Source organism: Semicossyphus pulcher, unplaced genomic scaffold (assembly GCF_022749685.1).
Source record: "Semicossyphus pulcher isolate SPU_LCO1_2020_fin unplaced genomic scaffold, fSemPul1.0.p SCAF_9, whole genome shotgun sequence".
In the NCBI taxonomy this organism is placed as follows: Eukaryota; Metazoa; Chordata; class Actinopteri; order Labriformes; family Labridae; genus Semicossyphus; species Semicossyphus pulcher.
The window spans coordinates 12,402,842-12,415,208 of NW_027211770.1; the positions used below are offsets into that span (position 1 = coordinate 12,402,842).

Sequence of the window (12,367 nt, forward strand, 5' to 3'; positions counted from 1 at the left end):
TGGGACAATTACACCTCCTATAAGCCCTCCCATCACACTGTCACTTATCTCTCTCTCTCGCTGTCAGATTCTCTCCTTTTATATCTCTGCATTTCATCTTTCCCTTTTTAAATCCCTCTCTGTCATCTCTCTAAACCCCCCTCCCCCTTCTTTCTCTCCTTTGCCTCTCTCTGTCTTTTCCTTACCCACCACCACCTTCTCTCTCTCTCTCTTTCTCCTCATCACTCTCTGTCTAATTTAGCCCGACACTTGTCAGGATCTTGGCATGACATGATAAAGAAGAGGCCCCGGCATTTGGGACAGGGCCCCTTTACTGACTGGCCGTGCAAATAATCCTGAGTGACTGATGAGTAGGGGACTAAGTGAACAGATAAGTGATGAAGCGAGAGACCCATGTGAGTGATCTTCACTATTTTAATCACGTGTCTCAATTTACTCTTGGCCTCGAGTCAAACGATCACAAACAGTACAGACCATCTCCGCACCCAAACATAGTTGCTTGGTAAATCTTCTGTGTGTGCTACAAATTACAGTAGTGACAAGTGAAAGATTATATTTGGGATGAGGTTCAAATACTTTTCCTAAGCGTGGCAACCACAACAACACAAACAATTAGCTTAAAGTGATAATCTCGAAGATAAGTGAATAATATAATATAATAAGTGAAAATCCAAAGAAAAACAAACAAATTCGACGCTCAGATGAAGGCAAACAGTCTAAAAAGCAAAGCGACCGTCAGCGAGGAAAATCAAGAGTTACAACCGGAGCCAACCGTGGACGTCACACATGCAACACTGTCTGGATATCTGGGAAGTGTGCTCCTGCAATTACCGTTTATCGCCATCGGTGCCGCCAAAGAGAACGAAACTGAGATCTTTGAGATGACAACTTTAATGTGTGGGCTTTTACATGTTTTGGGCTCTCTGATTGCATTGTCACAATAGTGTATTCATAGTTTTAATTGTTGGAAATAAGAATTAGTATTATTTTTCTGCCATTAGCTTAAAACACAGGAAGTGGTTAGCTTAGCTTTCTATAAAGACCTAAAGCAGGGGGAAACAGCTAGCCTGACTAAACCTGGGATCCAGACAAATCTTTGAGCTCATGTATTATTTGCTCAGGCGGATGAGTCTATCCACCTGCCCCCAGTCAGACAGATTTCCATCTAACCTGATTTACGTCAGGCCAATAACAAATGTTCATCTGGATGGATCGCGTTTTGTAAACAAACAAGATGGCTGCCACTGATGTGTGGCAGTATTAAAGAATCTGGACAGTAGTTCACATTATGTAAAAATACTATGTGTTTGGTTCTAAACCAGGTCATGCCAAATGCAGAAGACATTAATTACTAGATACCTAGCCTAGCAGCCGACTGCTACATCACTAAAGTGTTGCTTACTGTTCGTATTTAACAAATGGCTTCACAATAACACTCTTTGCAAAAAGAGACATTTTACATTTTGTACATTTATACCTTACACTTTACATATAAATTAAAAACAACATGCAGTCAACTTGAGACGTGTTAGCTAAGCTAAGATAATCACCTGCTAGCATGTGCTGCTCTCATCTTTGCTAACATGCACTGCAGTTCTCCTTTGTTAGAGTTATTGTGTCTCTACCTGGGGTTGTTGCACTGCCTTTCTCGATAGGTGACCCCGCTCTCGCAGCTTCGTGAGCAGGCAGACCAGGAGGACCACTCTGACCAGTGGCCATGCTGGGGCCTCGGACCCTCGTCACCCTGTTTCACACACTGGCCCCTCCGACACCACTGGGAAAAGAGAGAGGAATTATGAGTGGAAGAGAGGGCAGAAGAAGGGAGGTACGCGCACACCAGGGGAGAGCAAAGTGTCATAAATGTGTCAAAAACAGACTTTCTAACAGACCCTGCCTGTTTTCTTCTTTATGATGACTGTCAGTCAAACCATGGGAGAGGTCTGTAAGATATACTCTGCATCTGCCCTTTGGACAGTCTCTACCTTGAGCTGTCATCAGCCAGAATTAATAGAGCTACGAGAAAAACAACTGCAAGTTTTAAGAGAATAAATATCTGGCATGGTTCTTGTGAAACATTTTTACAGCGCAAATCAACAGTAGGGTTGATGCATAAGTCTTTTGTAACTTGTTTATTAATCTTCATATTTGGTGTCTACCTTATTTTTGAAAGAAGCAAACAGGAAAATGCAGATTTCCATAATTTTCCTGAGTTCTCCAAGAAGGCAAATCTGTTCATAGCTCACTCCCCGGCAGCCCGGGGAGTGTGCAGAGAGCCATGTGCACCCATGAAGTCACCAGCTGCTTCTTTTTACAGTTCAAAAAGGATTTTCAATGATGTACACAAATGCATCCTCAGATACCACCAAACCTCTGCACAGGCTTTACTCTGACCAAGCGGCTCTCCACTACCAAATGTTTTCTAACCAGGCAAAGCAGAGAGGGACGCACGTGATGATGGAGGTAGCACAGGACACACAATCCTCATACGCCTTAAACAAATTATTTACTCTATGTCCCCCCAAAAAGGCTGAGTCATTAACCAACCGGTCACGTGTCCCAAACTGAGCACCACTTCACTGTCTCAATGTAACGTGAGAATACTTCTCAAAATCTAGATTCAGTTAAAGCAACATTATGTCACAAGCTGTTTCCTGGCTCAGGATTGAACTGGATTTGTACATGTCAAGATGACATCAGTCACAATATACTCGACTGCTCGCTCGGAGTGATCTCAGGAACCCTCTGCCAGCACACACTCATGCATTAGCATTGATGGGGGGGGGCATATATTCAGCTGTTCCTGTTCTCACTGTGTGTTCATGCCTGCACATGAGCCCAAGGACACACACACCAGCACACTCAGGCTCACACACACGCCCCTCTAACTAATCTCGTGGTCCTTGACTAAGACCTAGAACAGCTGATTTCCCCTCAGTTTTCCCCCTGCGGCCGAGTGCCACAGATTCCTAAGTGGGCCTGTCATTGTTTGTGTTCAGCTAATTGTCCCGTGGAGGGAGAGGGCGGGATTAAACCATCAAGTCCAATATATTGAGAAGCAAACGTCAATGAGGGACCGTCAGGGGAGTGAGGGGGAGGAGGGGAGGGGGAACCTTGGGGGAGAATCATCTTGAAAGAAGTACAGAAAGAAACAAAGAATAAATAAAAGCACAGATTGCTTTTTGGACTCAACTCCAATGACTTTTTTTTTTTTGCCATGTCAGCAACAAACCAATTGCAGCTGCTCCCTGAGGTACACCCATGGAGAACGAGTGCTGTACCTTTATCAGGAAGAGAGATTTTATTGACAATGAACTCAAATGAACTGAAGTCCAAAATGAAACAAAGTCGGTCCAAACTTTTCTCTCACAATTTAATTTATTGGTCTGCGCTGGGACACCGACATAAGTGTGTAAAAGGAAGCCCAGCGTTGCTCAGTTCAGGGCCTTTTGTCTCAAAATGACCAAACTGAGTGGGAGTAGAAGTGTTATATAACACTAAAACACCCAATAAATGTTACTTTTATAATAGTATCTCCATTAATTCAGCCAGTTCACCTTATAAAATACTACCCATACAATTTACTCACTCAGAGGTCTGTGGTATCCCGTGGAAGAAGAATCTAAGTGTAAGACTTTCACTCGTATCATCTGTGTGCAGCTCTGTCCTTTAATACTTTGAGGGGCATCTGGGAGCTGTCAGTGTCGATGTTCTTGTTTGAATTGTGCTGGTCCGCTGAAGGGGACATTTTCACCCAAGCTGCAAAAAGAACTGTTTGTGAAAGACTTTTGTTTGGTGTCCTTCATTTGTGTTTTATTTGGTTAGATGTTGCCAAGGAGCAGTGTGCTGGCAACAGTCATTAAAAAACACATGCTGTCCTCATTTGACTAAAAAGCACAGGGATTTCTGAAAGGCGTATAAACTGCAAAGCCAATTTGCTTCCTTTGGCAGAGACAAAAGTTATCTTAGCAATGATATGATAAGATTTCTGTCCCCTGTATGGATGGCGATACTCTTTTTCTCTCTGCCAAAACACATGATTAATGACATCCTGAAGAGAGAGGTATCAGCTGCATGTCCCTGCTAGCTTTTGGAAACATCTTTGGTATGACCACTTGAATTGCCTCGAAGGCAGTGGATAAAAAAGACCAATACCAGTGACTGGGTTCTCAAGCGAGTCATGTGATATCGCTCTAGAGGTGACAAAGCTTGAGAGCGTATCACCCAACCCCCTCCATGTCATACACACACACAAGAAAACGTGTTAAGTCACCATATCAGGGCCGCATGCAGAGCCTTCAGCAGCTGGCATGAACTTGGTCTCGCACTTCCTCCCAACGCGGTGGCACCACAGAGCCTTGCAGATATCCTGAAACGACATGAGTAAAAGACGAAAGTTAAGTTACATGTCAGCGCTAACTTCTTTATCTGCTCCAAATTACAGAAGTTGGATGAAACGTATCCGTGTCACAACAGCTGTAAACAAAGCGAGCAACAGGAAGGAGGGATAATTACGATCATTGTTATTCGGCCACCAGAGAGCTTTTAAATCATGTTGATGGAAACGTGTTGAAACAGAGATGGTCCGAGTAACGATCGTCTGGCAGGCTATCAGTGTGCAGCACACTTGTAGCTACATAATATTTATGCTTCAGTAGCTAGGATAAAAAAACGGCAAGAAAAACATGCAACTTGGTCCAAGGCGTTATCCCACAGGCATTAAAACACATGAATGATTATAAAAAGCACACCCATTCCTGTAACATGATGACAGAAGAAAAACATGAAAGAAGTTGCGAACACTTCCTTTGCTTCACACACACAAAACAGGATATGAACCTAAGGATGAACAGCTAATGCTTTGTAATAACTTGCATTAAAAGGGCTTAATTGCACATTAAAGCTTCATGACGTCATGGCTCAGCATTGGTCAAAAAGATTCACATGGGAGCACATCGCCTGAGAAACATGGCCGGCTACTTTTTAACATGTCCACTCTATTATTGTCTGAATGACTACATCAGATTTTGACAACCGAGTGCAGATGCTGACAGGCACCTCGGCCTCAGCTTGTTGCTGCCAAGAGCCACCATGGAATCCATCCCAAGGCCTATTTGTCCAGCTGTTTTGCTTGCTCAGGCCTATCGTAGCAGTAAAAATGTTAGAGAGAGACAAGAGAGTAAGCGAGGAAAAAGAGAAAGGAAATACTGGAAGGTTAAGAGATGATGGATGGAGTGAAACGCAGATGGAGTTAAAGGAACTTGTACATGTGTAACCCAGCTCCGTCTAACCGCACACACCGTGGAGAGTGTCATTTGGCTCCTCCAGCAGCGCCTTATCTTGACAACGCCTGCCAAAAAGTTTTGTGAAATATGAATTCATTACGCGATGAATTGCACCGCTGAGGCCGATTCTTGTGGTGTTTTTTATTAGTAACAAGTGTCTGGAAAGACAGCGAGCGTGACGGCTGCGTGGGGAATTCTTAAGGGTCCTGTGCACCTTGCTGCTACCAGCTGCATGAGAACGAGACCAAAAACTAAACCACAAGGGAGCAATTCTCAAATATCTCATTGCTGAAATAATGCATGGATGTTTAAAAGAGAGGGCTAAGGAGGACACCATGTGCTGATATAGTGGGTTCAAATTTAGCTGAAAGACTCAGTGGCATTTTGAGGAAACCTTTCCAAGTCTGGATTTCCACCATGCACATAGCAGAAACATTGTACACCATGGTCTGAATTCCTTTCTATGAAATTATCTTCTTTGCATATTAGGAGCAACCCTAACACGTTGGGGATCCTGAGAGGCTGGATTCTGGCACGGATGCCCACTTTGCTCGGTTTGTAATCTAACCTTGGCTGCGTGATGATACTAATTCAGTGGATTTCCGGATACTTTTAGCCAGAATGCAGAAGAAATGCCCGGCCTGTTCTTATTTTTAGATGTCCAATACTGACTCATTTAAAACACCATCCTGCGTTTATAGGCACTGCTGTTGTACCCCTTTCCCACTGAAATTAGCGCATTGACAGGGGTTTTTCAGACCTGAGAAGACCCGCTAGTAGACGCCGATTGTCTCTTTTCCCATTGCCAGTGAAGTATACTCCTGATGGTCTCTTTTCACAGGTTTTGTGTTCCCATCAATGCCGATCGGAGCTTTGACGATAATTACCCGGGTCTACTGCAGAGTCATTTGACCCGGGTCAGAATGCCGATTGTAACCTTTCCCACTAAGCAAAAAAGCCAGGTGTTAGCGGGTTTTTTGACCAGTGGGAAAGCGACTTTAGTGATGTAGTACAAAGACCAACAAAGTCTGCTTCAGTGGAGATAGATGAGCCAAATGGGTGTGACAAAGTGACTCGGGATGAGAATGCGTTGCAATGCCTCTATCTCATTAAAAACAATTACATATCCATTGCTTCCTTTCTTTGGATTGGCAGGTCAATCTTCAGGTAAAGGTCCGGATGAGCACCACGGCAACCAAATGAGATCACACATAATTTAAAAATGCTTTAACTGTGTCAAGAAACCTGAACCCTATCTGGACTCATGCAGATAGTCTCAAAGAGTAACATCCCCCCTAATGAGACAATGGGAGAGCCACTATGAGAGATTCCCATTGGCAGCGCTCCAGTTTATATTTAGTCATCTATCCCACGGAGTATTTCATGGGCATCTTTGTAACTACCACTGTTTACTTTGCGTGTGTGAGAATGTACAGTAGCCCTGTGTGTGTGTGCAGATAAGGGCATGTAAACCGACTAATGTTCTCATTTCCTTCCTTTTCCTTTATTCTTTCTTTTCCCCCTCTACATCATTCTCCATCACACTCTCAATTTCTTTGTTTGTCTAACTCGCGGTTGCTACCGGGTTCTTCTAACCTAATTAAGCGCTGAGGTTTTAGTGTTTGTGGTGAAAAAACTTAAGAGAGAAATATGGCACGGCATGGTGTGGCATAATTGAAATCACTTTTACCTTCTTAAAGTCGAGGGTGCAGAGCTTGGCCTTCTCCCCAAATTGCCATTTACACTGCGTGTCTGCATCGTACAGCTCGCCAGGCAGCTTCTCAGGATACTGATACTCCTTGACTGCTCGGGGTTCGTCTGATAAGCACAGAGCCTGGGCAGAGCTGCAGGAGAGGAGAGGAGAGAAAAAAAAGACAAATTAATGTAAAAGTAGAAGAGCGAGATAAGAAGAAAAAGAGGAAAGGAAAGGAAGAAAAGAGTGCGGGAGAAGAGGTGGAGGTGAAAGGTCAGCGGAGGACAGTAGAAGACAGGAAAGTAGGGAAAAGGGGAGTAAAGGAGAGCAAATGTATCATTAATCTTTAAACAAGTCTGGTAACATACGATGTACATATATTTTAACTTTAAATTTGTAAGGTAGCTGGTATATAAACGTCCGTTTCTGCACACAGAAATCCGTCCGTCCTTCCACTTTGTTCCATTGTTTCCCATTTTGGAAAGTACTCTAAAGCGTTGCCATGGGGACATAACAAGCTGCCAAACTCAAACCCTGAGAGTAACACTTTTTAATACATCAGACACTCAATTATGACAGACATAAAAAACCTTTACCCCTATCGCTCATATCCTCACACCAGCGGGGGGTTTCCAATGTTAACTGATATCACTGGTTACTACACGGAGATGTTTTACTGCTTATACGCTGCAGTCTGGGGAATAAAATACAAGAATATGCTGGAACGAGCATGAAAAGGCAAAATATGTTGGACGGGCTCATTGTGTTAGTGAGTGGTCCTGATTGCTTTAGCAGAGTATATATGTGTGTGTGTGTGAGAGAGATCTTGTGTAGCTTTATGGCTCTTATGTGTCTGCAGAGAACAATGGCTGTGCTGCAAGTGCGATATTCTGATACTCTACATTATTCCCAATGTAAAGTCTCTAAAAAATACATCACATTTACAGTGTTCACACATCAGCAGGCACAGGCAGTCGCTCACATAAAATTACAAGCCCAAAGTAGCCAATTTGCAAGATCTCTGGACAGATTTGCCTGATAACAGCTTTTTGTTTTCACTGATGGAACTGTGAGAGGCTGAGAACAAAATGTTTCTCCAGCAGTTCAGCTGTGAGCAGTTTATACCACAAGATCATCTTAAGCAGGGTATAAATCAATAAAATCAATGAGAAAACAAGCATCCATTCTTTTCAAGGACTCCCTGTAGATCTGTTGACTCATCTCTTCCACACGAGAAGTGAGGGGATGCGTGTTACAGACTTTCAGCTGATACTAATATGATAACAGAACATTTCCAATTTTGAGTTAATATTGCAAATATCAATCATCTTGCCTTCCTCTGTCCACTGTTTAAATTATCTGCAGGCTCTGTTTCTTATTTAGCAAATGTTCTGCACCAGTGTGAATAAAAAGAAGAAGTTAACATATAGAAATAGGGGTGGGATATCGCATATCGCAATATATATTGTTGCCATGACTGGTGCAACACAATTATCGTATCGCTGGCGGCAAATATTGATATTCTAATTAAAAGAATATATGGTGCTCTAAACAGATCTCCCTGACAATTTGTTTAATCATTGTTTATCTTTATTTGTGTCAAAATCTGTGAAACTGACACCCAATTGCAGTGAATAATACATTAATTATGCCCTTTACCTTTCTAGGGGCATTTTGTGTTCTTCAGTTAATCAGATATCGTGATGTATCTTTATATGATTGTCTTATTATTGTGATATTATCGTTATCATATCGTGAGTTGCCCTGCGATTCCCACCCCTATATAGGAACGTAGCGGACATCATGTACACAAATAATGAAATAAACCAATGCAAGTGTAAGAGGCTTATATGAGCTATATCAGATTTTTTAAAGGCCCAATATATCATGCATCCCTGAAAAATTTATGTGCATTTATACCCAGTTGGTACATCAAACATCAAGACACCAGAATGACGTTATGCAGCATGTTATGTCTTGAAAATACACCAATTACAAGACTGGCAAAACGGTGGTCAGTAAAAGGTTCCCACCTTAAAGACAACGACCAACATATTTGACTAGAATCACTGAAACTTAAGAGTGATCATTTATATGAGGCAACAACTCAAGACAAAATATTCAGAGCCCACCAGTTAGCACTGCACTCTATAGTTAGCATGTAGGAGGGCATAGTCGCCCATCAACTTAGCTTAGTATAGAGACAGGGGGAACAGCTAGCATGGCTGATTCTGAAAAGTAACAACTGAGCACCTCTCAGCATAGTAATTAACTCAGTTTTTGTCATCTGTTTAATCCTTCAAAAACTTCACGGTAAAGTGGCTGGCCAGTTGCCAGGAAGTTACTCGTTCGGGACAAGAAATAGTCCAGCACATAACCCCCAAAAACCAACAGTGTTGTTTTTACGCTGCTGGATGTATAATTTTGTATGGAAGCTAACTATAATGTGTAAATCACTGTGTGAGATCCATATGAGGGTTTAGCTACCTTTAATGCTGTGCTAACTGTTAACCCAGGCTACAGTCTTGTAGTACAGTCTTGAGTGTGGTTTTCATCCATGGAGCTTGCATGTTTCACCGACTTCTTGATTGGTTTCAACAGTGGCCATACTAACAAAAACAACTCTGAGTGGCTTTTAAGGGGATTTTACCCTGCAATGAAAATTGTCCAGGCATTTAAGGAATGACACAGAGCTCAGATAAAGCATCTCACTACACATATAGCATTGGCAGAGACCTCTCAGTCATAGCTGGCCGAGGAGAGGCACATTTAGAGTGAGTGTGATGTAAACTCTGTTGGCTAACACGACATTCCCCACCATAGCATATGAATGTAGAAGCATTTAGTAGCCTCTGTTAACGCAATGAGGCCTGTTTAGCCAAGAACATTTAAATATACCATTCTGTTGATTGCAATTAGGAAAACATGCTGCAGCATTTGTTCATTCATGATTACACAGGAAGACGACCCCTGGTTGTTTCAGTGGTGCAGAGATCCCCTCCACGTGGCCTCAGGGGGTGATGGGAGTTTAATATAAGGCTGACAGGCCTAACAAGGGTGAGGTCACCCCCGCTCTAATAACTCAGCGAGGAAATACACTGTCTGTCTCCACCACTCTGAGAGGGGAGACCTGACAGTTCGGCTAACACACTGGTAAATTTAGTGGAGGGAACTGGCTCTGGGTTATCTGGTTTCAAACAAACACACGCATGCACAGACGCATAGAAACACAGCCAGACACTGTGTCTGTGATACTTGTTTTCCTCACTTGGATTAGCAGGCCGCATGCAGAAAGAATGCATTTATTGCACAAACACACACACGTACAACTTTCTCCCTCACACACATGAGCCCTGACATATAAAATATAGAGTAAAACAACACATACAGGAGAATAGCAGCTCCACATGTGACTTAGCTGCTATGTCAGCAGTATATCTCAGCCTTAAACACATAATGAAGTGGGCCTGTTTTCTTTGCATTTGCAAAATAAGTCCCGGTATAAGTTATAGCATGAGAGCAGTTGTTCATTCGGCACTCTTTAGATCAGCACAGCATTCGTAAATGATATATCTGCTGCTGGCATGTTTTCTCTACAACACATGTTCATCTATCAGTAACACATGCTGGAAAATATAAACACAATGCATGTTTAAAAGCACTTTGGGGGGACTCATGCTTTAATAATTTTGTTGTATAAACTGATACAGTGCTTTATGTCTTTGTTGCATGAGCACTCAACCCAAGTTTGCATGGGGATTTGCTCATTACTCCACAATAAGCCATGTGGATGTGATGGAGCTCTCATGTCCTTAAAACTTAATGAGACTCTTCAAACGGCGCTTCCCATTAACGTCATTCTAAACCACCGTGCTTCCTAAATCAACCCTTTGAGCATTGTTCACCAAAACAATAGGATTAAAGTAATAGGAAATGTGGTTGCTTACTTGAGGAAGCGGCTGAGGTACTGGCGGCTGCAGGCGGACCAGGAGAAGACACCGTTATGACCGGCTAACGTTGGAGACATGATGTTGCCCTCTGACTTCTTACAGACGTTCCCTTCACCATCATGGACCATCCCAAAACTAGGGAATGTAAAAAACATACCATGTAAATGTGCTTTTTAGAAAAGGTGTGCAAGCAGAAACCACATCATTGCATTGCTCTGGGTGCCTAAAGGAGGGAAACTTCATTATCTTCATTATTATTTGGACATGGATTAAAACTCTTTTGATATAAGTAATGTCAAATACGTGTCTTCTGTTGGTTCCAAGACCTCTGCTCGGGCTGGTGTTACTGTTTTGTTGTTTTGTCTTTCTCTTTAATGTCACCAGTTCCTGATTGGTTGTTTCTGGCGCCCATTAGGGAATGAGAGTCAGCTGGCTACTGTCTCCAGGCCCTATAAAAACACTCACTCTGGTAGTCTGCGAGCTACTTCTACTTCTACTACTACTAGTATTACATTACTTTGTTTGGAGATTTGCTTTCTTGTATAGTTTATTTAAGCGATATAACATGAGAGGGAGTGATTTTGTACTGAATATCATCACGGCTGTGATTCAGTCGTAGGCACGAGGCTTTTATACAACAGTTATAGAAGTGGAAAACAGTAGTAAAAAGTAATAATCAACTACAGATTATTTTTTGCTCCACCAACTCAACTAGTTCCACAACTTAATTGAAACTGGACTTTTGTTGCCAAGCAACCCAAACACTCTCCTGCACTCTGTGGCTGTGTCGCAATCCAGGGACTGCAGCCTTCGAAGGAGGCGGTCCACGGAGGATTCGTCATTCATAGCCTGCGCACACTATTAAAGCTGAACGGAAATGAGAAGGTCTGGTCTACGGAGGTCTCCTGTTTGCGTCACCAACTGTTCCTGCCATTAGCCTTGTGTCACCAAACGCCGCTCCTGTCGCCTAGCAACAGGTAGCTAGCAGGCTAACTAGCTAGCGTCGAATAAGTTAACCTATTATTCTAAAGATCATTTGTTTAAAGGGCCCTTTCATTTTTATAAACATGTGTAACACTAGCTATTCGATTGAGTTAAAACCAGAAACTTTTTACATATAAACTCCTAAATTACTCGGCCACATCTCGGGATACGTTAGGCCGTGAAGGATCCATTGGGTGCATCCTTCCAGGGAACAGAGGACACATTTGTTGGCCGCATCTGAAGGAGCCTTCGACATGCTTCTGTGACGCAACTGGGTCTTCAAATACGGCCTTCGAGGGCTGCAGCCCCTGGATTGGGGCACAGCTTGTGTCTACAGGTGCCCACAGATCAGCTATTTTTTATCATGTATATTTATCTGTATATTTATTTATGTTTTAATTTATCATCAACCAGTGAAATAAGAGTCTGCTGTGTGATTCAGAGGGACCAGTTTCATC

At 42.6% G+C, this 12,367-nt stretch overlaps 1 protein-coding gene across 1 annotated transcript in view; it reads right to left on the reverse strand.

Annotated features, from left to right (window-relative positions):
- Positions 1-12,367, reverse strand: part of LOC138583977 (A disintegrin and metalloproteinase with thrombospondin motifs 16) — a 58,547-nt gene that overhangs the window by 22,428 nt on the left and 23,752 nt on the right. The window contains exons 9-12 of the mRNA XM_069656072.1: positions 10,923-11,060; positions 6,973-7,126; positions 4,271-4,366; positions 1,626-1,774 (exon numbers count right to left, since the gene is read on the reverse strand). Of these exons, the coding sequence (XP_069512173.1) occupies positions 1,626-1,774; positions 4,271-4,366; positions 6,973-7,126; positions 10,923-11,060 (537 nt within the window). The remainder of the gene's footprint in view (positions 1-1,625; positions 1,775-4,270; positions 4,367-6,972; positions 7,127-10,922; positions 11,061-12,367) is intronic.